General features: G+C 59.5%; 3 protein-coding genes across 3 annotated transcripts in view; all 3 read left to right on the top strand.

Annotated features, from left to right (window-relative positions):
- Positions 1–1,011: 1,011 nt before the first annotated feature.
- On the top strand, positions 1,012–6,682 carry ENPP7 (ectonucleotide pyrophosphatase/phosphodiesterase 7). Its single transcript, XM_025047109.1, is given in 8 exon segments — positions 1,012–2,265; positions 3,488–3,615; positions 4,758–4,908; positions 4,911–5,071; positions 5,074–5,149; positions 5,152–5,387; positions 5,766–6,106; positions 6,604–6,682. Coding segments are annotated over 8 exon segments (1,488 nt in total). The 5' UTR covers positions 1,012–1,949.
- A 276-nt stretch (positions 6,683–6,958) lies between these two features.
- On the top strand, positions 6,959–9,513 carry LOC112480045 (proline-rich protein 2-like). The gene is made up of 2 exons (XM_025047189.1): positions 6,959–8,431; positions 8,990–9,513. The coding sequence occupies exons 1-2, from the start codon at positions 7,850–7,852 to the stop codon at positions 9,494–9,496; spliced, it is 1,089 nt and encodes a 362-aa protein (XP_024902957.1). The 5' UTR covers positions 6,959–7,849; the 3' UTR covers positions 9,497–9,513.
- A 6,784-nt stretch (positions 9,514–16,297) lies between these two features.
- Positions 16,298–25,255, top strand: part of CBX2 (chromobox 2) — a 23,587-nt gene continuing 14,629 nt past the window's right edge. The window contains exons 1-2 of the mRNA XM_025047108.1: positions 16,298–16,306; positions 16,470–16,569. Coding sequence (XP_024902876.1) covers positions 16,298–16,306; positions 16,470–16,569 — 109 coding nt within the window. The remainder of the gene's footprint in view (positions 16,307–16,469; positions 16,570–25,255) is intronic.

Below are 25,255 nucleotides of genomic sequence, written 5' to 3'. Positions count from 1 at the left end.
CGCCCCTGCCACCCCCGCGGCGGCCGGCCCGTCACGTCACTGCCCGCGTAGCGGCAGCACAGCCGCCCGGAGCCACCAGTCCATCATCGCCTCGGACGCGCCCTGCGACAGAGAGCAACGCGACACCCAAGGCAGACGGCGCGAGTCCCTCTGCAGCGCCGCAGCGGGGCCGCCGTCCTGGGCCACCCCCCAGCGGGCCCTCCCCGGGCGCCCCTCATCCCGCGGTTGGGGCAGCCGCTGAGCCTGCGGCCCCACACCGAGCAAGAATCACAAAAGAAGGGGAGCAGAGCTGGCTGCGGTGTCAGGCGACGTTGTCCTTCGGCCGTATTGGTCCGGGTGCGGTCACGTGGCCGCACCGCGCTGCAGGGAATGCTGGGAAGTGTAGTCTTCACTCCCGGCAGCCATTTTGTTTTAGAAGACGCGGAGCCCGGACGTCAGAAGACTCGGTGGCTCACCTCCCGGCCTCGAGCCTGAGCTCTCCCCTCCTCCACCCCGCTTGCTGTCCCTGGTCCCCGTGACCTCCCCGCTGACCTCCGCTCACAGGCTGCGCCATCCCCCAGCTGCTCAGGCGGGAACCGGCGGTCTTCCTGGATCGTTCCATCTCCCCGTCCAGCGATCTGGCAGCAAGTGCCTTCGGCAAATCCCCCCAACTCCCTCAGCATCCGTCACAGCCACCACCTCCTCCTGCCCCGCAGTCACCTCCCCTCCCAGCACCCCACATCCCTTCCTGCCCCCCACAGACCGCCCTCAACCTGCAAACGGGGGGGCGGCTCGTTTTCTCAATGTCAGATGAGTCGAAGCCACTCCCTTGATTAAACCCTCGCAGCCCCCCGACCCCGCACTGCCCAGGAATGCGGACCCACCGCGGCGCCCCCAGCCTATCCCGACCCCAACCCCAACCCCGGCCCGTGACCCCAGGATCACCCCCTCTCCCGTCAATCTCTCGGAAGATCCACCAGTGGGGGCCGCCGCGTCCCCTGCCAGATGCCCCGTCTCATCTCCCTGCTTTATTTCTTTTGGACGACTCTATTTTACTGTTTTACTTGTTTATTCGTTTTCTTTTGTGCGTCCTCAACCAGAATGAAAACAAGAACATGTCTGTCTCGGACCCGGGTGTCCCCAGAACTTAGCACAGTGCCTGACGCACAGAGTGGGCTTCACAGGGAGAGGCAGAGACAGACGGGCACAGTGAGAGAAATGCACACTGGACTCAGGGTCCTTCTCCCACGCTCCCCACCCCCGCCCCCGGGAGCACAGGGTGACAAGGGAGCCCCGTGTTATGATCACCTTGGTGCCGAAGTCCATCAGACGAGACCGTCCACGCCCGTGTGCCTCTGAGGACCCACAGGGCAGACACTAATGTGAGCTATTGGGTTGGCGCTCTGGCCCTGGTGACCCGGAGGCCCCAGGGAGGGGAAGAGGCACCCACTCAGGCTGGGACTCCCCTGGACAATGCCAGCCTTGGGCTGAGCTGTGGGCCCTGAGCTCCCGGACCATGGGAAGCCCACCCCCACAGGCCTGGCCCATGCACACCTGAGGCGCAGGTACCCCAAAGGCCTCCCCGGGTGCTCCGGGGTCAGAGCGAACAGGGCACAGGGACCAAGAGTTGCTATGAGACCAGCGTGGGGACACAGGCTATCCCGATGGAGCGGCCCCCTTCTGTTCTCCAAGCCTTCTGGCACTGGTCCCCACCCTCCCCAGGGAGGACATGGCACGAGGTGGGAGGAGCATGGAGCTCAGAGAGCTCAGCTGGTAATAAAGGCAGGTGCCTCATGGGGGCTGGGCCGGGGTGGCACAGACACGGGCGACCAGGGACCTCTTTCTTTCACTCAGGTACGTGCTCAGTATCGTTTTGAAAGACGCACAGGATGAGATCGACTGGGTGACCCTGGGACTTTGCTCTGCTCCCCTGCAGGGACCAGCCCGGACGCTTGTCTGGAGAAGCTGTCATGAGATGCTCAGCCATCCTCCTGGCTGTGGTTCTGGCCACACCTCCTGGCTCCAGGGTTGGGGTGCCCGTCCGCCGGCAGGGCTCCCGGAACAAGCTGCTCCTGGTGTCTCTCGACGGCTTCCACTGGAACGACGACCAGGATGGGAGCACTCCCAACCTGGACGGGAGCACTCCCAACCTGGACGGGAGCACTCCCAACCTGGACGGGAGCACTCCCAACCTGGACGCCAAGGCGCACGATGGGGTCAAAGCTCGCTATGTGACCCCGACCTTTGTCACCATGACCGGCCCCTGCCACTTCACCCTGGTCACTGGTGAGTGTTAGCCTCAGGAGGGTCTTGGTGGTGAGGTGGGAGGAGGGGTGCTGAGAAACCGGGGAAACCCAGAAGGAACCCCAGTGCATGCACACAGCCCTGTCCCATGGGGCACCGTGCAAGGACAAAGGAGAGACACAGAGGGGACACTCACTGGGGAGACCTGGCACGGCCACGGGGATGTCAGCACCCCTCGCCGTAGGTGGCAACAGTCAGGGCAAATAAATACAGCCGTGATCTCATTTTAAATGGTGACGACGGCCAGGGTGGCGACCCAGGAGGGCTTCTGGAGGAGGTGAGTGTGGCTGGGATTCAGGAAGGTGCGAGATAAGAGCCTGAGGCTCGCCTGCCCCTGCCCCCAGCTGCCCTTGAACGAAAATCCAGGTGTCGCCGGTCCTGGCTCCCTTGGGGGGCTCCAAGGGAGAGTCCTTCCTGCCTCTCCCAGCTTCTGGGGGCCCAGGCTTCCTTGGCTGATGGCTGAATTCCTCCAGTCACCACCCCCTTGTCACATGGCCGGCCATCTCCCCAGTGTCTCTCTTTTTGTAAGGACACCTGTTAGTGGATTAAAGCCACCCCCCTCCCCCACGCAGAATACCCTCATCTTAATCTAACCGGTTACATCTGCGGTGACCCCACTTCCAGATGATGTCACACTCCGCGGCTCGGGGTGGCACGGCTTTGGGGGTGCCATTCGGTGCCGATGGCCACGCCCACTCCAGCGTTTCTGTGACCACGGCCCCTGACAGACACAGATGGCGGCACCCGGTTCTCCTTCCTGCATGGCACCTTTTCCCTTAATTTATCGCAGATGGGGAGGGGGAGGGGGGACATACTCACCGCAGCCCCGCCCCCTTCCCTTCCGACATCACGTGCGTGCTCTCCCACGCAGAAAACGAATATCCACTCGGTTCATTTAAATTCCTGCCCAGGGTCCTATTTTACGGCTGGACCCTAATTTATTTGCCTCCCGAGAGCCACCCAGGTTGCTCTTGATCTTTTGCAAAACCAGCGAGGCTGCAGGCGACGTCCTCGCAGGCGTGTACGTGAGCACCCGTGCACGGTTAGCTGCAGGATGCGCTGCTACACGCGGAGGCAGGGCCACCGGGTCAGAGAACACGGGCCTGCGACTGCGAGTCCCCGCCCGCCGGCCCCCGGTGACACAGCCTGCCCCCAGTCCCCTCTGCGTGGCTGCTTCCCGCCCTCCTACCCCTGCCCCCTGCAGGCAGATACATCGAGAACATGTACAACGACACGGCCAGCGGGGTGAAGCTGCCCTGCCACGCCACGCTGGGCGTCCAGAGGTGGTGGGACCATGGCAGCGTGCCCATCTGGATCACCGCCCAGAGGCAGGTAAAGCAGCTCCCACACCCACGGGGACAGCTGGTCAGGGAGAGGGGGACCTGGCCGTGACTCTGTGAGCCCCTCGGCAGACCCATTCCCCACCTTGGGAGTCCCCGGGTTTGTGACGCAGAGGGGTATTACTTTGGGTCCCGAAGGAGGGGGCGCTGGGCGCCCATGAGGATCTGATGGTGAGTGACACAGCCAGGCGGGGCCCTCTAGGGAGCCCTGGGACAAGAGGGGGGCCTTCGTCCTCCCAATCAGGGAGGAAGCTGCACCTCTGGATCCTCTGGCACTGGGGGTGGGAGTGGGAGGCTCGCACAGGGAAAATAACTCAACAAAGGCGTGTAGCAGCAAAACAGCCCTGTCCCTTTCCCCTCCCACAAGCCTCTCGGGCCCGGGCCGCCAACTTCTCAGGGGCAAAGATAAAGCAAGGTGCGTGGGAGCGTCGGCCCAAGAAGCCCACCACCCTGCAATGCTCTGGGGGCTTCCGGACCCCGGCGGTGTGGCGTTCAGTCAGCAAAGTCAAGTCTGAGTCCCCTCGCTCCGGAAGGAGCTCCCCAGACGCCGGGCCCACTCGCGGGGAAGCCGAAGCTGAGAGCTTGGCTCACCTGCATCCGTCTAAACGGAGCGGCCTGGGGCCGTGGCCGGCGGCGGGGCATGCGCAGACAGCTGGTCGGAAGGGCAGGTGAATCCGTAAATGAAGTAGCAGTCGGTTTATGGAAAGGTGGGCAGATGACCCCATTGAAGGCTGGAAGGGCAGGCGATGGAATGTGGGTGGAGGGCTGAAGACACACATCTGGACGAATACGGCCGGGAGAGGCGGGGCCGCAGGCCAGAAGCGGGGGTGCCCTCCAGGGGCCTGGGGCCACGGTGGCGATGAGGACACTGCTTATCTGGGGACACTTGTATATCCACTGTCTCAGGGCTGAGTCCACGCACCTGTGCTCTCCTCCATAACATCGTCATCAGCCCCAAGAGAACAGTCATTAAAGGCCTTTCGAAAATAAAGAGTCTGGTGGCGGCAGTTAGGGGCAGTAGCAAGTGGGACTCAGAGAAGCAGGCAGGAGGGGGCCACGTGCTAGCGGACGTGGGACAAGCAGGGAGCAAGGTGGGGAGCAGTGCGGTGGCATTAACGCCGCCTTCCCTGGCAGGGCTTAAGGACCAGCTTCTTCTTCTACCCTGGCGGGAATGTCACCTACCAAGGCATGGCCGTGACACCGAGCTGGAAGGAAAGTGTCCTGCACAACTGCAGAGACGAGAAGGAGGGGCGACCCCGCACCGACACCGTGATGACGCGGCTCACAGAGAGGACCTGGGCCTGGCCGCCCTCTGCCTTGGGGAACCAGACTCCACGGGCTCCAAGTACGGCCCCGAGTCCCAGGAGGGGAAGGAGATGGTGATGCGGGTGGACGGGGCGGTGGGCTACCTCCGGGACAGCATCGGGCCCAGCGGCCTGGAGAGCAGCCTCGACGGGACCGGGTCACCACGTCCGACCACAGCACGAGCACCATCGACAAGCACGCCGGCGACTTGGCGGACTGCCACGGGTCCCCAGCTTCAGCTTTGAGGACATCGAGTTCGAGCTCCTAGACGATGGACCAAACGGCATGCTGCTCCCCAAGGAGGGGATGCTGGAGAAGGTGCACGGGGTCCTCAAGGACGCCCACCCCAGACTCCACGTCTACAAGAAGGGGTCCTTCCCGCAGTCCCTCCGCTACGCCGGGAACCACGGGGTCACCGCCCTGCTCACGTACGGCGACCCCGGCTACGTCATCCACGGGGTGAGTTGCCCATGGGGCGCACGCCGAAGGGGCTCCTTCTCTGGGCTGCTGGTCTCTTTCCATCTCTCTAAAAGCACCCCCTGTTTCTAGCGAGTCCCCAACTTGAGGGACATTTGCCACCAAAGGGACGCAGCTATCACTATGCACTAGGAGTGCGTGCATGTACGTGTGACAGCTCCATCCTGTTTACTGGGGTCTCCGTTTAGGTCACAGGGTCTTTGCAGAGGCTCTGTCTTTGTGCCACAGACCTTTTGAGGCTCAGAATCCCCCTGCCCCCATGTTTGAACTCCAGCACCTGGGGGAGGGTGTTGTAGGGGTGCTGGCAGAGAAGGCAGTGGGATGGCAGTCCCAGGGGGACCCAGGACCATCCCTCCACAGAGACTGAACGTGCAGTTCGACAACGAGGTCCTGGACATGAAGACCACCTTCCAGGCGGTGGGCCCCAACTTTCGGAGGGGCCTGGAGGTGGAGCCTTTCGAGAACGTCCACATGTACGAGCTCATGTGCAAATTGCTGGGCCTCATGCCCGAGGCCAGCGACAGCCACCTTGGCGCCCCGCTGCCCACACCCTCTCAGGTGGGCAGCGCCCCCTCAGGTGGGCCTGCGCTCATTGTGATGCCAGGTGGCTGCGGGTGGGTGTGCCCCGCCAGCCCCGCACGTGGCTGCCTCCTGGGAGCAGTTCACGTCCTTGACACTCCCAGGACACCTGACTCCGTGCAGTGTGCATGTCGGCAGTGCAGGAGGGTGGACAGGTGGACGCGAACACATTCAAGGCGGGGAGGCTGAGGGCCGGAGCAGCCGGCAGTCTGCCCAGGTGCTGACTTCGTACGAAGTGTCTCTCTGGGCTCCTGGTCCCATGGAACCTGCGTGTCCCCCACACGGCCACGTGAGCGGCTCCTTCCCGGAGTCATCCTCTGCCAGCGCCCCCGCATCTCCTCTCCACCCTGACCCCGACCCATCTCCGGAGCTGAGAAGTGGGGCACCCCAGTGGGAGCCTGGCTGGAGGCCGGCAGGCCGGCCGAGCAGGGGCTGTGAGGGGCCGTGCTGGACGAGCACAGGGAGGCCAGTGCGGCGGGGCAGGTGGACCAGGAGGGGGGCGAGAGGAATTCAGGGGGCTCGTGGGGGCGTTTTGGGGCACGGTGCCCAGCACCAGGGAGTTGGGGTGAGTGACGTGCTCCCACTCCCCTCCCTCACTGGAGCCTCTGCTTTCCCTTAGGGTCTGCCCTCTCGCATGGCGGCTGCTGCCCTTAGTGACGGGACAGCTGGTGGCTGCAGTTCTGGCCAAGGCGGCATAATGCCCATCGCTCTAGGTCAGAGGCCCGGGAGGGGAGGGGAGGGGAGGGTGAGGCCACGCTGCCTGTGCTCCAGCCTGGTGACCCCCCCATCACCCTGGGCCCACCCCGCCACAGAGGACAGTCCTCAGGACGTGCAGGCCCATCCTGTCTCTGCCAGGCGTGGAACCCAGATAGGACCCACCCGCCCAGCCTCCTCCCCTCCTGCCGGGAACAACTCGGAAGCAGTGGTGTATATGGGGGAGAGCTTCGGGGGCGGGGCTCCTGGAACACGGGGGCGGGGAGCTCAGAGGACTCGGCTTGCTGGGGGACAGCCCCTCATTTCTGCCCTGTGACGCCAGCCCTCCGGCCAAAGCAGAAGCAAGTCATTCATTCCTTTTAGAACTACAGAGTGGGACCCTGCCCGGTGTCAGGCGCTGGTCTGGGCTCTAGGGTACATGGTGAGCCAGAAAGCTGGGCCCTACACCCCAGAATTTGCCATTTGGGGGCCGGGAAAGCAGAGGATACAAAGGGAACATTGGCTGAGGGGCAGGGCCAGGGGGCCTGGCCGAGAACGGGGCCTCTGAGCAGGTGGATTTGCAGTGAGACCTGAATGATGACGATGAGCCGGCCACGCCAAGCCCTGGGGACGAGGTTCCAGGCGGGGGAGAGCAAGTGCGGGGCCCCGCGGGGGGACCGGCTGCCGATGTTTCTGGAGGAGAAGAAGGCTGCTGTTCTTGGAGGCTGGTGTGAGAGGCTGGGCGCAGGGACGGAGTCGGGAGGCTACCCCACAGGCAGTGGGGACCCCCCAGCCGAGTGACACGAGGACATGAGGTGCTCTGGCGTGGATGAGCACGTGAACGTGCTAACCGCTGGGCAGAAGCTCGCGAATGGAACAGGTACAGCCAGTTGGAAGGTCACCTGGGGTTCCAGTAGGACATCTTGGTGGCAGGTGGAGATCGTGAAAAATGCACAGATTCAAGTGACCTTTAAGGGGCCTGGCTTTCACGGTTTGTGGCGGGCTCGTGAGCGAGCGTGAAGGAACGGGAGGAACGAAGGCGGGTCTGAGGCTCAGGGCCTCGGCTGCCCCGTGGGAGACGGAGCCGCTTACTGAGCCGTGAGGAGGGTGGGGACCGCATAGACTGAGAAGAGCTGAGTCACCACGGCCTTCATGAGGAGTGACAAAGATGTATGTGGTGGCGGGAGGTGCTCATGGACATGGCAGAGCCACCACGCAGCAGAGCGGGACGAGACCAGAAAGATCGTTTTGGCCAACCCAGCCCTCTTACTCAGACGAGGTGCCGGAGCCGAGCGGTCAGCCGGCTAGTCCAGGGGCACCGAAAGCGGCAGAGCTGTGTCTCATCGCCGGTGACCCAGACCACACCACTAGCTCGCTGCCCTTTGGGGGTGCGGGCCAGGCCCTCGAGGCGAGGCTCCATCACAAGGAAGGGACGTAATAAGGTGTCGCTGACCCTCAGTCTACAAACCCGTCCGTCAACCACTGGTTCTCACGAAAACCGAGAGGCGGGCTCAGCGAACGTCACCGTTCAGACTTCACGGGAAACGCAGCATAAAGAAGAGGAGACCGCGCGAACCCATTCTCGGGGTTCCCGGAGGGACAGCTGCGGTGGTGCGCCGGCCAACCCACCCTCCAGACCGAAAAGGACAAAAAGCCCCGATGTGCAGCCCCTGCCCACTGCCGTGGTGCGAACGCTCCCCCCACAGCCAGTCTCAAGCTCCCAGCGCGAGGTCCCGGGAGGCACTGTCACGCAGGTAACTGTCCCCGCACAGCGCACAGAGCCTGACGGTAAAGTCCGCGCTGGGCTTTTCATCACGGCTGGTGAAGCCGGTTTGGAACGTGGGCCGCTGTCCTGCGGGCCGGTTTCTCCACTCCAAAGGCAGTGCCCGAAGTCCCCGTGTGACTTAGCAGAGCCCTCCTTACCCAGGGGGGAGCAGGCAGTGTCGGGGAGACTCGGCACGGTCAGGCGCTCCTCCCTCTGGGTCTGCAGTGTGCGTGCCCTCCCCGGAAAAGCGTGACCCCCCTCCCTTCCTCTCCCAGCCCTGAGGCAGGGTCTAAAGCCCCCCAATCATTCCCCACCCCTTGTCCCCACCGCCCCCGCCCTGGGCCTTCCTAGTCCAGGTGAGGGCCAGGAACCCCCACAGGCCCTTGTCACTGGCGGCCTGACCTCCCACTGTCTGCCACCAGCAGGCCAGCCCACTCCCCACCACGGCCTCGCCCCCACCTATGCTTCCTGTCCTCCACAGACCCCCTCACCGCACCCCGCCCCGCCCCGCCCCGTCTTCCCAACCAACTCCTTCGCCTTCTTCCAGACCCACCTCCTCCAGGAAGCCTCCGGAAGCTACACAGAAGGCCCTGAGCCCGCCCTCTTGCTGGGCTGGACACAGATGGGCCTTGTGTCCCCAGCCTACCGGGAGGGACGTGCACCGCATGCCTCAGTGTCCCCCCAGCCCCAGCCCATGCTTGGTCCTCACGGTGCTGGCCGTACGGCCCCTGCCCAGGTTCAAGTCTGCGAACGCACAGGCGGGCTAACGGGTCCACGGTGCTCAGACCCGCTCGGCCCCCCACTCCTTCCGGCCCCTCCCCCTCCCTCCGCGGAACCGGTCCCACGGGCGGCGCCGCTGTCCGTGGCCACGCGGGGGCGCGCGGGAGCTCTGCGCCGGGAGGCGCAGCCTGCGGGGGGAGAGCCGCCCCGACCCTGCCCCCCACAACGACCTCCACCACGGAGGGGGCCGCGGCAGGCGGCGGGGGGGCTGGCCGGCTCCTGCTCTCAGGCTGTGGTCGCCCCAATGGGAATAGAGGACAAACCTGGTCCTTAGGAAGTCACAGTGGCCGACGTGGGTGCCACCCTTTTTCTCTAAAGCCTGCGTTTTCTTAGGGTCTTACCAGTTGGCCCCAGTGTGTAGTAAGTTCCTAACGCATGGGGCCGCCAACAAGCACAGGGGAACCGTTCACTCTGGTGGCTGGACGCAGGGGAGAGGCGCAGGAAGGGCGGGCTTCCCATTAGAAAGGGAAAGGTGTGGAGGGAGGGTGGGGGGACTCTGTGAACCGATGGCGCACCGGACTCTCTAAGCCACGCTGTTCGGCGAGCAAACACAGTGAACGCGTGGCACATAGAAGACCACGCTGGCGGGCAGGGGGTGGGGGGAGAGGGTGTGTGTGTGTGTGTCTGTGTGTCTCATCTAGACATAAAACACCCCTGGAGAGCTCTCAAGAAAGAGAGGGCATTGACTGGCTCCAGAGAGCGGACTGGGTGGCCAGGCCGGAACAGATGGGGTGCTGTCCACCACCTTGTCCCCTGGACACTGTGGGTCCTGAGCCACTTCAAGGACAACGCATTCAAGACCACTTTTTAAGGGCATGGGCTTCGGGGTCAGCACAACCCCTGCTCCAGTCTGTCCCCACCACCAACTGTGGCCTCGGTGGCAGTTAACCTCCTGAGCCTCGGCCTCCTCGCCTGAGGGATGGGGTGATGAGGTTACTTCAGGGTGTCGCAGCCGGCAGGGGCTGCATCCATGGCAGCCATGGGGATTGAAGCCCTGCAGGCAGAAGTGCTGAGCTCGTCAAATGCAGCTCCCGACAAACCCAGCCCAACAATTCGAGACACTCCCTTGGAGGGTGGCTCTCCCGGGGGTCTGCCTGTTCCTCCCCGAGAACCAGCCCTCCTCCCTGGACCTCTGGCTTCTACTTGCAACTAGAGGTCCATCTGGCACATAGTAGACCAGCACTGGTGGACAGGGGGAAGGAGAGGGGTCATGTCTGTCTGTCTGTCTGTCTCGAGCACCTAGACATAAAACACACCCCTGGAGAACTCTCAGAAAGGGTAGACCCGTCCCAGCCTGCCCTCCACAGCTGTCGAAGCAGCAGCCCCACGCTGGGACCTGTCAGCCTGAAAGGCCCTGTGGCCCCCAGGCCCTCACCCAGCAGTGTGTCACCCCACTGCCTGCAGGATACCCAGAGGTACCCTGCCCAGGCGTCTGACCGACAGGCCCAAATCCGTCCTTGGCCTTCCGCAGTCAGCCTTACCTGTTTGGAGGGGGCCAGGTGAGTTACCCAAGGAGGAGTGGTGAGTGCTCACATGTGCCGGGGTCACCATCATGTCCCCCAAGTCTCCAAAAGACACCCAGCCTTGTGCTGTGAGCCCGCGCTTCCATGTCTGCCTTCCGGGTACTGGGCCCACGGAGGGGCTGAGGGTCGTTCTCAAACAGAAGAGAGAGAAAGAGAATCTGGTCCATCCCACATTAACTATTCTGCCAGCCTAGATGTCTGGCGTCACAAGTGACCCCCCAAAAGTCCCTTTGGTTGACTGACTCACTGGAGGAGCTTCCTGTGTCAGGAACACAGGAGCCGAGGTGGGCTGCACGCCTGCGGGGGGCGCTCCGTTTCCCATTTGTGCAGCCGCGGGGTTGAACGTGTGACAGCTGCTACCCCGAGCGCATGGCCGGGCTCCGACCCAGCTCCCACTAACTCAACGCTCTGCGGCCCTAGGCAAGTTGCTAACCTCTCTGGGCCTCGGTTCCCTCCCCTGTAACATGGGGAACGGTAGCGGGCCCCGTCTCGGGAGTAAAGGCGTTAACGTCTGCAAACTGCTTAGAGCGGGTGCTGGCCCGCGGAAGGCCCGTGCGCTCCGCTTACGAGCTACAGACGACAGGGTCGGGAGCGGCGAGACGGGGGCGCACGGCCCTGTCCGTCCACCTGCTCCTCCTCTCGTTTCTCCCGCAGAGAAGGGCCCAGGCGCAGAGCTCTGGGTGAAATGTCACAACGCGGCTTCGTTCGCTCTTGCCTTTCCGTCACATCGGTGCGCCTGGCCTCCAGGTTGGGGCGGACGCTACCGATTTTCCATTCACATCTGTTATTTTAAACTTTTTCCTTGTAAAATTAAGTGAAGGGAACGAGGTGATTTAAAGAAAAACGGTGACCAAGTAATAGTGGGGTGTCTGGTGGACATGACAACATGTGTAAAGGGGGTTGGCCGGTGGCGAGCCTGCTGGAGGTTGCCCAGCCCGGCCTCCCCTCCCTTCCAACCACGTGGTCACCCTGGGGAGCTTCTGGAGCGCAGCGCTGGCCTCCCGAACGCTGGCCCGGGCCTCTCCGCGCATACGTTGCATCGCGCGCGCTCTGCTCCCCGCCTGGCCTCTCGCTCTGCTGAAAACTGACGCTGCATTTCACGGTACAAAGCTCCTGTCGCCATCCGCCCCACTGCAGCGGAGGGTGGAGAAACCCAGCTGGAACAAGGCAGTGCAGCACACGCCGGCGTCACACAGATGACTGGGGGTGAGGCACACTGACGCGTCAGCCGCACACAACCGTCAGCTGCAGGCCTCCGCCGGAGCCGGCCAGTCCAGGGGCTGGGAGTGACGCGTGAAACATCTCCACGTGGGCTGGGTGCTTCATGTGTGGCAGCGTGTATGACCGGGACGGCGAAGGTCCCCTTGTCAGGACTTTGTCCCCTTACCCCCTTTACAGCCAGCCCTGCCTGCTGTCACCAGGAGACAGTGTCCTTGGGGTCCTCACACCCCTTGAAGCCTTTCTCAGGCAGCTTCGGAAGCAGAGAGGGATTCAGACCCTCCCGTTCGTCCAGCTTCTGAGGTGGCTGTAATCCCCTCAGACCAGCCCTGGGGAAGTTGCTCAAGGAGTGTGGACGTTTCCTTGGCCAGATGGAGCCCAAGTGAGGTGATTCTGATGCTGCTGGTCCAGGAACCACACCTGAGAATTACTGTACTTGATAAAGGTTTGAATGAATGAGTGAGTGAAAACTAGTCTAGCCCAACCTCCTCATGTTTAACTGGGTAAGAATTGAGACAGTGTCACTCACGGGCTGGCTCTGGGTGGAAGTGGGCGGGGAACGCAGCTATGTCCAAGTTCTGTCCCCTGGGGCCTGGCCAGCCCTTCCCCACAGAGGTTCTACTCGCTAAGGCTAGTAAATCTGTTCTTTCCAGAAGCCAGTGAGCTGCTGGCCCCTGTCCTATCCTCTCCACTGCGGACGAGCCTGTGTCGAACCGGGTCATACAACCAGACCACTGTGCTGGCAGCGTGGTCCAGGCCATCTTTAGAATCTGCAGCCTCCTCTCGAGCGAGCAGGACCCTGAGGGCCCACTGCCTTGCGGCGCCTCCTCGCCCAGTAGCAGAAAGTGCTTTGAGCCTCCACTGGCTGGTAGGCGGACAGCAGTAATCGTTGGGCCCCCAACCGCGGCCCACAGAGGCCCCAGGGGGATACCGGGTCGGGTGCCTCAGGCAAGCAGCAAGGATCGAGGAGGGCAGTGCACCCGGACCTCCGAGTGAGCCCCTCCTCGCGCCTCCCCTCCCCTATGCCCATAGTAGGAGGTGCGCAGCGCACACCCGCCCTGGAGCACACCCGCGGCAGCGCACACCCACCCCGGCAAGGGGGGCGGGGGGGGGGCAGGAGCATCTGTTGCCATGGTTACCTGCTGCGAGATCGCTCTGGGTTACCGCCCCAAGTTCCCGTGCCGCAGGCTGCCAGCCACGCGGTCTTCGTGAGCAGAGCTGAGGTCTCAGGAGGGACAGGACACGAAACCCCGCATGCGGCACACGCGCCTCACACTCACGCTGCACACTCATGTCACACGCACACTGCGCATAGCACATCCCACACGCACCATATACACACAAAACACATGCCTTGTACGTGCACTCGCCGAACACGGGCACGCCACGCATCCACTCCACAGTCCACAGACACACGCACAGCGCACACACGCGCCCCGCACCCACTCGGGACCCGACTCGGAGGATGTGCGCGGGGAACCGGCCCCCCGGCTATTGCGCTGGCTGGCGCAGCCCGCTGCGGGGTCGCACCGGGGTCCATGCCCCTCCCAAAGGAACCGTAAGCGCAGCCCCCCAGCCCCCCACTTCGCATCCACCGGAAGCGCTGGCGCTCGCACCCCCGAGGCCCCTGGCTCCCTCCGGGCGAACGCGCAGCTGGCCGGGTCCAGGGGTCCGAGGGTGAGCGTGTCCGGGCCACCGGCGCGTTCCCGGGTAGGGCATTCATGGGGCTGGGCCTTGGGACAACCCCCCATCTCAGGGACGCCGCCGTCCCCTAATCCATACCGGGCGTCCCAAGGTCGCCTCCCCCGCCCCCATCTCGCGAGGCAGCAGGAGGGGACACGTGGGGACCTGGGGTCAGGAAAGGGACCGGGCCACCTACATACCAAGTGCGGAGGCCGGGACCCTTCCCTCCCCCGGAGAACCTGATCCGTCCGCTTCTTTGCTTTGTTTTTTTTTTTTTGTTTTTTTTTGGTGCTAAGTCGCCGAGGGGCTTTGGGTTTAAATCGCCAAAGAAATTCAAAATGTGGAGCAAGCGGCACAGCTTTAATGAAACTATCCCGTTACCGTGTGTGAATTTATATAAACAAGTTGTCTCATAGTCCGTGCCAATAAAAATTATGCAAAATAGGGATGGAATTCGCTCGGAACCGCAGCTCAGATGAAATTCATCCGCTGACTCACGAACGGCCTGAAAACTCACAGCGTCGTATGTCAACCGCCTAAATATTATGCACACATGAGATCCATACAGACCGGAACTCTAAGATGTCTATGTTGGCTTAATCGATTCATTAACAGCATCAACTTTCAATCCAGAATTTTTTTAAACACTGAGAGTCTCAGAGTCACAGGAAATAAAACATTTTAAATTTAAATTATGTCCATGTTTTGTTGCCCACACGTGCTTGGGCGATTAGTGGATTACTTTCTTTTTTAAAAAATTTTAATTTTTTAAATTTTTATTCTTTTGGATTACTTTCAAACATAAAATGTTTTTATTAAAATAAAACTCAGCAGAAGACGTGAAACAGGACCGCTGGGGTTCGGGGGGACGAGAAAAGACCCAAGAAGAATTTGGGGGGAGTCACATTGCTCCATCGTTTACACTTCATTTGGTATATTTCAGAGAAATGCCCAAAGAAGGCTGGAGGCAGATGCATTCGGGGAAAGAAAGCTTTCCTGCAGAGGGCGGAGGAGGCAGACCTCAGGACCGGCTCACCAAATATGAAAAGCCATCGGGTGTTTAAAGAGGGAAAAAAATCGCGAGAGAACCAAAGTCACCAAATTTACACTGGTCTGTGCAGGGGCGGGCACAGCAGCCACTTTTTCCTGTGATTATGCTGACCCTACAGGTCAGGACACATAATGGGAAGAGCAAAGGTCAGGATTAACATTCTCGTTATGGACTAGAATCGAGGTTCACAGGAAATAGTAGGGTTTTATCATTTGGGGGTTCTGTGGTTTTGGTTTATCTTGGGGTGCCGAGTGGTTTGCTGGCTTGGTTTGTCTTTGACCGAGAAATATGACTCGTTCGATGACATCGGAAGCAGGACAAAATGTCAGGTTTTGCTTCTATAATAGAGCGAGAAACCGGTTTTGTCTTTCAAACGTTGGATTTTACAATACATCAGAAATCGCATCCTTCACAACCTTGTAAACTTAATGATTAAAAAACCCCCAAAAAACAGTAGATATCAACCTGAAAAGATGCCAAAGGGACATGATTCTTTTAGGGGCTACATGGACAAAGCAGCTCAAAGACCGTGGGCCTAGTTTACATCCCTCTTGGACAGATGAGGATAGAGGCTTAGAGGGCGGAGTGACTTACCTGCCGTTGCAGAAGGAGTTGAAAAAAACGTGAGGGAGGCTGTGCAAACGCCCCAGGGGACAGACCAGCGTCATTAGTCATCAGGGAAATGCAAATCCAAACCACAACGAGACTCGCTTTCACCCCCCCCCCAGGATGACTACAATAAAATTTTTTTAAGTTGAATAACAAGTGTTGGCCGCGATGTGGAAAAGTTGGAACCCTCCTTTATAGCTGCTGGGGGTGTAAAATGGTGCAGCTGCTGTGGAAAACAGTCTGGTGGTTTGTCAACCAGTTAAATATAGAGTGACTTTATGATCCAGCAACACCTGGCCTGGGTACAGACCTAAAAGCGCCGAAAATAGGTATTCGGACAAAAACATGTACTCGAATGTTCCACTATGAAACAGCCAGAAAGCAGAGCCGGCCCAAGCGGCCATCGACAGAAGCGTGGATGATGAAATGTGACATATCCGTACGACGGAACAGTCCTCAGCCACACAAGGAATGAGGCGCCGACACAGGCCACACCATGCGTGAACCCCGAAAACATGCTCAGTGAAAGAAGCTAGACGCAGAAGGCCACATATCATATCATTCCATGTACATGAAATATCCAGAATGGGCAAATCCTTAGAAACACAGCAGTCGATGGTGGCCAGGGGCTGAGGGAGGGGGAACGGGGGCGACATTTCCTTTTGCGGTGATGAAATGCTCTGGAACTAGGTAGAGGTGGTGGGTGCCTGGCACTGGGGTGTACTAAATGCCACTGAATTGTACACTCAAGGTAGCTGAAACGTAAGTGTTATGTTTGTGTGTATTGTAGCACAATTTAAAAAAAGAGATTCTGGTCCCCCCCGCCACATGTACATGCGCACGCACACACACGCACACACACGCAAAGCAGCAAGGCCGCATAGCGGCTGTGTTTCAAGCCACGAAGTGTCGACAACAGCAGGACTCAGTCTGCTGGGCCGCCGCAGTCCTCCGGTTGGCTCACGAAGGCTGCTGGCAGCGACCCATCGGGATGGGCTTGGTGAGGGGAGCCAGGAGGAGCAGCTTGGGCATGTCTCCACTCGGAGGTGGCCCACCCCACTCCCAGCAGAGCTGGAGCCGCTCCAGCAGAGAAGCGGGGGCAGGGTAGACGGGGACCCTTCAGGGAGCACCAGGAAACTTCTCCACGCTTCTCTGGGCCCCAGCTCTGGCGCGTCACCCCGACCCCCGTGAATGGACGGCTGGTGGCCCAGTGTGAGAAACGGCCCTGTCGCTCATCAGACCCCAGCAACCGTGTGATCGCAGGTTGACAAACGCAGGAAGTGGCCTTTCTGAGCAGACCGGCCGCAGAGCGCGCCCCGTCCTGGGTGGACGCAGCAGGGAGGACGGTGGCAGGAGCGCTGTGACGTGCAGCCCCGATGACGGAAAGGCCGCGCTCCGTCCAGCGGGGGCGCCCTCCCCGGCCGCGCCCCGGTGGGAGCTTCCGCCCCGGGAAGCCCTGACAGGGTTTGCTCTGCGTGGCTCGTTTCTCGGTGCGGCCGCTCCTCAGAGCTGACTAGAGGGTTCGTGTCTTCCCCACACTAAACGTGCGTCGGTCAGTTCTAGAAAGAAACTCGAAGGACCGGCGAGCACGCGGAGCGAAGGATGGCCCGTTCCGAAGGGCCGAAGTTCCGACGGCAAAGAGACGCTGTTCGGACCTACCGGTTGTCCTTAAAGGTGACACGCCCAGTAGGGTCCAGTTGCCGGTCACCGGTCACCCACGTGGGGACCACAAACCGTCGCCACCCTCGTTTTGCTCTTTCTTTTCATTCATGCCACGTCCGGTGCTGCCATCGAGCGTATGAGACCCCAGGCAAAGCGTCGCACCCTCTCTGTGCCCACTCTCCTCCCTGTTAAAGTGGGGGTTCCGTGGAGCTTCGGCGCCTTTGGGAGCACGGACCCCGTCGCCATTGCGTGGACCGGGCAGGGCCTCTCTGTCCCCTGATTCCGACCACAAGGCCAACGAGCAGCCAAAGGCCACCTGCATTTTGTGTCCGCCGAAGCCGTACTTTTAAGTTAACGGCTACACGCTTCCCTTCCATCCGCACGGCCCATCCAGTTCCCTGCTGCGGGGGTGTCCTGTGGCTTCGGAACAAAGTATCACAACTGGGTGGCCGAAAACGACCCAGGTTTTTTCTCTCACGGCTGTGGAGGCCGGAAGCCTGAAAGCCAGGTGTGGGCGGGCCGCGCTCCCTCTGGAAGGGGGTGTCCTTCCTGCCGTCTGGGGGCTGGTGGCTGCTCACGGCAGTCTCCGCCTCCGTCACCACGTGGCCTGTCTCTTCCTCTATCTCTTGTAGGGACACTTGTCATCGGGTTTAGGGCCACCCTAGTCCAGGACAATCTCATCTCCAGATCCCTAATCACATCTGTAAACACCGTTTTGCCATAAAAGGTCACAGTCAGCGGTATCGAGGGTTAGGATTTAAACATATCTCTCGGGAGGCCGCCCTTCAACTGCTGCAGCTGCTTTGCCGTGGGGGCAGTTATGTCCTTATCCAGATGATAGAGACGAGCCCCTCCTGGAACCCGGAACGCCCAGACCCCCACCAGACGTCACCCGAAACACCAACAGGAAGCAGACGAGAGAAGGGCTGGTTTATCTCACACTACGAAACAAACCTTTGCCCACAGACCTACCTGTTTGCATGTTCGATACGCAGGAATATTCTTTCCTCGAAACGTGGGGACCTCACCACCTGTTTTTTATTTTCCACTTTTGATAGAGACGCAGTTAATTGACGTATTTTGCTTTTTTCTTAACTCGGCTGTAAGAGAAACAAGGGCATGAGCACAATAACATGCGGTGGCCAGCCTTCTGTCTCGGGGTCCAGATGACGCCCCCCCCCCCGGGTAAGGAGAGGCTCCTGCCCACCCCAGTGATCACTGACACGAAGGACAACAGCCAGCGTGGCCGGACCGCCCTATTTTTCACAGGAGGCTGAACACTGGCTATTCTCGGGGGTGGGAGGGGAAGGTGGGGGGGCGACATCTCCCAATTATTAAACGTTGACAACTAATTCGGTGAATTTAACAGCCCTGCTGGGTGCTTGTGCACCTGTGTTCACAGCCCGCCAACTCCTGAGGTCAAGAGGCGGGGCACCCAAGTGTCCGTTGATGGAGAAGTGGATATGTGGTCCATCCACACAATAGAATGTTTTTCAACCAAAAAAAGGAAGGAAATCCTGACGCCTGCCATAATGAACCTTGAGGACATTATGCTACGTGAAATCAGCCAGTCACAAAAGGACAAATACTGAATCCACTCAGAGGAGGTCCCTAGCATCGTCAAGGCCGTCAGGGCCTGGGGGCAGGGGGTGTGGAGTCGTTGTTTGATGGGGACAGAGTTTCAGTGTGGGACTGCGGGAACATCCTGGAGACGGTGGAGGTGACGGTCACACAGCAATGTGAACATGCCTAAGGCCACCGAGCTGGGCACTTAAAAACGGTTAAAAGGGCAAAGCTTATGTTATGTATATCTTACCAAATTTTTTATAAAACTGGTTTGGGCTCTGCATGGCCCTCACATCACATCTAGCCACCAAATTGAGCCCGCTGGCCGCGAGTCTGAGGCCGGTGGCTCTGTCTCTGTCCCCGTGTTCCCTCGGCGCCCGGCCACGGCCTGTCTCCTACTGGGTGCCCGGCACTTGTGTTTTAACAAATACCAGTTTTCGTTTTTCAACGAAGTGTCTGTTTCATGTACACAGGATGCAGAGGAATTGTGTACACAGGATTGTGTGAGCCCGTACACACATGCGCGCGCGTGCACGCCGGGGTGAGCTGGTCAGGCAGGGGGTCCGGGGTACCGAACGCTGCACACACAGCTGCACTAAGAAGCCCAGACATCCAGGTTGCGCCCTCTGGGGATCTGGACGCTGAAATCCTTCCCTGGGATTATGTGAAAACGTTCCGCTTCACGGCAGAACGAGAAAGCGGGGCACGCACGAAGGATGTGGAAAAGCGATCGAGTCATCCGAAGTGGCTGCCGGAAAAGGCTCTAGCATTTCCAGGTTTAAATTGCAAGGCCACCTGGAAGCAGGTGGGACGTCTCGCTGTGCAGGAAAAAGAACAGGCAAAATGCCCAGTCAGGTCGATCTTTTCAAAGGACCTTCAGCCTGAAGCACAAGGTGCTTAAAAAGTCTGTGATTTACACCCAGGGCCTGGCCAAGTCAGCCCCGGACAATGACAAAGACCAGAGGAGGGAAACAGAAGCTGTCCCCTTTGTCACCCAGGCTTCCACCCACCGGCCTTTTTCTCTTTAGTTCCAGGAAAACCCAACTCACCTGTGGGGCCAACGAGCACGGACAGGAACCAACAAACACAGTCAGCAAGTGTCTTGCTCCAAAAACGGGGTCTCCTGGCCCACCATCCGACACCCCACCCTCCCTCTCGCCACCCCCCTTCAACCTGGCTCCCTCCCCACCTTAAAAAAATCCAGGCATAACCTCATCATCAACGTCCACCAACTGTGAGAACCTCCTTACAGCCAAGGCCTGTCTCCTGCCCCCACGGAGCTCCAGCCCCGGCCCTCGGCTGGCAAAACTGTGCCACCCACTGACAGCACCCCCACCGTGCGTTAGCAGGTGACATTCCATCCTGGGCCAGACGGTTTCATCTCAGGCCAGCTGCAGCCCCCGCCGGCTGCGTGGAGTCTTCGGTGAGGAAAGGTTCCCCGGCCCAGCTGAGGCTCGGGGAGCAGGCGTGCCGGGCTAGGTAGGTGTAGGCCACCTGGGACACGAGCTGGACAGGTGACGTTGCCCTCTGGTTCCGGGCTGATTTTACTCTAAAGCACTTAACCAAAATCAAAGCTGAACTTCTCATTTTGATAGTGGGTGATCAAGGCGTATCTCAATTTCGCAAGCTATTTTTACTAGGAGCATTGGTTATTTTATATACATGAAAAACGTAATATGTAAAAAACATCAAAAAAAGACAGGCTATACATATATTTTTATCATGAGCATATATTACTTTTACATATAGAGAAAACACAATACATAAAAAATACATTAAAATACCTTAAATACACATTAAAAACAAAATACTTTTTTACAGTGAGCATAGATAACTTTTACATATATGAACAACACAACATGTAAGGAAAATACAAGACAAGATGCTTGAAAAGGTAGGTCTCCCCACCCCAAGCCCCACCGTGCAAACTGGTCCCCTCACTTGTGCCCACAGCGGGAGGGATCCGCAGCCCTCCCCACCATCCCCATCCTCAGTCCCGCCTCCCCATCCTGCCGCTTGACCACCAGCTTCAGGGCAAGAGACGTTTCTGAATACGTGAACTTGAGAAATTGTAGGCTCGAAAAGAATTCCCACTTGTGTTTCCAGAGGCTTCGTCCGGGGCCGCGTCTGCAGGCACCGGACCCTGGGCGCCGGGGCTGAGCGAGGGGCTCCGGGCTTCCTGGGACTCCTCCCGCCACTGACCAGAGCGGGAAGGGCAGGAGCGGGAAGGGTGAACCCCATCAAGGCCCCGGTTGGGTCGGAACAAAAGCGCTTCTTCCAGCTGTTGACTTTACAGCAGCAAGGTCGGTCGCCAGGGGCCGGGGGAGAAGGGTGTGTCCACAGCTGTGCTCAGGGCGTTGCCCAGCACTGCCCCCCCATGCACCCCCACCCCCGTGCCTGCATCAGTACCGTGACGACGGGGTCTGGACGGCGGAGGGCAGTGTGCTCTTTCCAGCTGTCCCTCCGCTAGGAATCAGTGGGTCTGCCGGTTCGGTCCCACAAGAAACAGAGGCAGAAGGCAAATGGAAGCGAGCCGGGAAAGCCTAGCCCCTTCCCGGGGTGGGCTTCTGGGCTCCTGCTGCCACCCAGATGTCCGCTGCTTCTTTCCTAAGTGAAAGCACTGGTGTATCCGGCTCGGGAACAAGCACTGGGAGGGTGAGGACCACTTGGCACTTTGTCATCCGGCTGCACGTCCAGCTGGAAGCCAGATCGTCTGCGTAATCCTCCAGGGGCCGGGCTGCCTGCATCTCTTTTTAGAGGAGGACGGGCTGGGTCGTGTCGGGCTCACACGCCCCCGGAGACACTCGGGACTACGGAGAAGACCGAGGGCCCCCTCCCCATTCCTACTTCGGCACGTCCAGGACCGGCCTCGACAGAAGGCCCCAAGTGCGACACAAAGCAGGACGCCAGAGGGACAGACAGACGTCCCTCTGTCCCTCTGGGGAAAGCGTCATGCAGAAAAACGACCAGTCACGACGCGTGAAAACCTTAAAACGCTACCTGAGCCAGGGCTGTCGCACGTGTTTTGACTGAGGTTCAAAAAACATGGCAGCTCTTTCAAGTGCCAGCGGACTGGCCTCCCTGTTTGCTCAGGATCCTTCCGGTGTCAGCACTGAGGGCCCCTCACATTGGGTGCGTTCGCATCCTAGGTGTTGCCGTGACAAACCGTGACAAACCGCCACAACCTGCACCGCTTGGTGCAACAGAAATTTATCCCATGACGGTTCTGGACGCCGGAAGTCTGAAATCCAGGTGGGCAGAGCCACCTTCATGTTCCTTCGTCTAGAGAAAGATGTCACTGCCTCTTCCGGCTCCTGCGGGTTGCCAGCCTCCCCCGAAGGACTTCCCACGTAACAGTAGTTCGAGGTCATGGCCACGACGCAGGCGGCGGTACCCTCCACAGAGCTTATTCCGATTTCTCCGGTTTTATTAGTTTTCTGAGTGTTTGGGGTATAGTTTGCATGCAGTGAAATACACTCGTTTTAAACGCTGGTCACACCAGTTTTGGTAAATGTGGACAGTCGCACAGCCCCACCGTGATTAGGTTTTAGGACACAGAGGACGGTGGAGGAAAGACCGGAATGGCGGGCCCCTGGACTTTTTGCAAGTACCTTTTATGGTTTTTCCTTCTGTAAGCAACACATGGGCACTGAGCAGACGCGATTTTTAAAAACGAGCAAAAATTACACGAATGTGTTTCCAGACTTTTGTATTTTGTAGTTCCAGACATAGATGTGGTTAACACAGAATCATTCTGGGTATACAGTTTTACGATCAGTTTAAAAACAAAACAAAACATATCTGTGTGCCCACAAGAAAAAAAAATTCTACGACATTTTTTTCATGGCAATAAAGCATGCTGTTGTATGGCTGTCCCATGAGAGAGACAAAGGAGATCCTGAATACGGTGAAGGAAATTTCTAGAACTTCGGCCCTGTCCAGTGTGAGGAGTATCTTGCCAAAAAGTCCCCACGTGCCCTTTGACAGTTAATCCCCGCCCCTCCCCTGGCTCAGGCAACCACCAATCTGCTTCCTGTGTCTCTTGTTTTCTAGAATTTCATAGAAATGGAGGCGTGCAGTAAGTACGACTTTGCGTCTGGCTGCGTCCACTGAGCAGGACACCTGGAGGCCTGTCCACCTCGTCGCTTTCATCAGTTTATCCACGGGCCAGCTGACGGGCATCTGGCTGTCATGACTGAAGCTGCTATGAGCCTTCGTGGACACGATCCGCTGGGACATACGTTTCCAGCCCCCTCGGAGAGAGACCTGGGGGGCTCTGGGCCATATGGTGAGTGCGTCTGTAGCTCCTAAGAAACTGACAAACTAATTCCCAAACTGACCGACCCGGCTGTGCGTTCCCGGCGGGAGCGTGTGCGGTGTGGCTTCCCCGCATCCTCCCCAGCACTGGGCATCGGCCGTCTTCGGAGCCGCACCCACCGTCTACGCCTGCGAGGTGCGGTTTTCATTTGTTCCGCTAATGAGCACAGAGGTCGAACATCCTCAGCGGGGCAGGTCGACACTCCCGGGTCTGCCTTCCTGACGCGCCTGGATTCTTTCCCGACACACAGCCAGCTGTTTTCTCGTTAGTCTCCTGCCGTACCCGCTGGTCCGGGGCCTGCACGGCTCCCCGCTTCGGAATTCGATATTCTGCGTGGCCTAGAACATCGGTAAGTCTTACGAATGGCTGACGGGAAGTTGCAAGAAAATATGGTCTCAGGCTGATGGGAAGAGCAGAAACCCAGCTCAGGTTCGCTCGAGCTGCCAAGGGGACGTCCCTGCTAGGAAGAGCCCCGGCGGGTCCCACAGCTCTGGGCTTGGCCCAGGCTTCTCTCTATTCTTCCCTATATTTTGTTCTTTCCCAATGACCCCGCCTCCCTCCCCGGGCTGATCTCAGGGTCTTATAGGACACTCGTCCGTCCCGGGTGCAGGGCCTGGGCTTGGTGACAGCCCTCCAATTTAGTGACCTCAGAGGAAGTAAGGCTCTCCCTCGGGGTCCTCGGGCAAAAGGCCTGGGGAGGGGTGTGACCACCCCAGCTGGAGGCTCAGCTGTCCCCAGGCCCGGAGCCACCTAAGCAACCGGGACCCATGACCACGCCCACCCTAACACACGCACAACCGCGTGGAGAGGGCGAGGGGCAGCACCCCGAAGGGAGCTGGGTGCTCTCCCCAGGACTGGAGTGAGGGAGCCAAATACACAGATAGCACACGTGTGAGGTCCCGGGGCCTGAGCCCCCCACGCCACCACCGGTCAGCCATTTCTCGGAGAGGTGTGTTCAGGTCCCTGCTCCAACCGCACTGTCCTTGGCTCGTCCAGTCCCGCCCGGCATCAATGACGCTGCCTCTCCTGCATTAAAATTCACGAGCACGAAGTCGACCGGCCGTGACTTTTATTAAGCTGCAACAGGTTTCTTTGGTCCTTGCTCCTGATTATTTTTAAAACGCTATTTCAAAAAGCTCAACCGGTGCTGCTTTGCTTTTCTTCCTTCTCATTCTTTCTCCCTCTTCGTCAAAAAGCCTGCTCGTCACAAGACCCCCCGACACACACCTGTCCGAATTTAAGCGCCCGGGCTCAGGAGGGCCGACCACGGAGCGCCGTGTGCTGACGTGCGCTCGTTACGGAAACTTTGGCAAATATCGACAAGGAAAAGAAGGAAAGAAAAACTCACTTTAATGTCGCCCCTCAGCGAGGGCACCTCGGAATCTTTACCGCCTCTTTCTACTCTCCTTCCCATGCACACCCATCTCGATATCTCTGCACCGTGGAGACCACGCCATATACACGCACCTCGTTCACTTGATTCACTCACGCCCTGGTGGGAAGGACTGAAACCAGAAATGACCTAAGAACAAGATACAAATTAAATAAACCGGGAAACCCACATCGACCCGCCTGCCTGCGGGAGCCTGTTAGGAGCTGGAGGAACTCTCTCCACGGGGCACCCTAGCAGCTCACGTCAGAATCACTAAAATGCTCGGACGTTTTAATGGGATTCTCAAACCAAAAAGAGTGATGAACTTTGATCAGAGGAATGATGATGATGAAGCTACAGGGAACCGACTGGCATCTTTGCTGATGCATAGTGCCCCTTGGGACATACTGTCCCTGCTACATGCTGTGCTCTGGTGCATACTGCCCCTGGTACACACCATCCCCTGATGCATACCGTCCCTTGGTGCACGCTGTCCCTGTTGCACACTGTCCCCTGGCGCATACTGTCCCCAGTACACACCGCGCCTGCCATCCTTCTGCAGGGCCCGTGGCAGTACCCTCACTGCTTGCGGCACTGTCGGCGGAGGGACCCTGGGCCTGGAGCGCGCCTCCTCCCCGTGATGAGGGGTGCTCGTGTGCAGTGGAAGCTTCCGAGGTCAGCTCCAACCTGCCAGCTGTCTCCCTGCAGGTGGTCGGGGCGGCTGCCGAGTCCCGGAGATGAGCAGGGCTCAGTCCCCACCGTTGTCCCACTGGCTTCGAAGTCTCCCCTGCCCCAGCCCACCACACCTGAGTGCCCCCAGCCGTCTTCACCTTTGAGGGGTCGGCAGCACCTTCTTCATTCCTTCCAGCGTTAGGGTGTCTGTCGTGCCCCGGCCCTCTGTACACAGTGGGGCCACAGCAGTGCGCCAGCCGGACCCAGCTCCCTGGCTCCTCGGAGCTCATAGGCCAAAGCACAGCGTCCTGGTTACACAGCTTCGTGCCAGTCTCGAAACGGGCAGTGCGCCCTCCACT

Source organism: Pteropus alecto, unplaced genomic scaffold (genome assembly GCF_000325575.1).
Source record: "Pteropus alecto unplaced genomic scaffold, ASM32557v1 scaffold134, whole genome shotgun sequence".
NCBI classification, from domain to species: Eukaryota; Metazoa; Chordata; class Mammalia; order Chiroptera; family Pteropodidae; genus Pteropus; species Pteropus alecto.
This window is presented reverse-complemented; position numbering and strand designations above follow the sequence as displayed.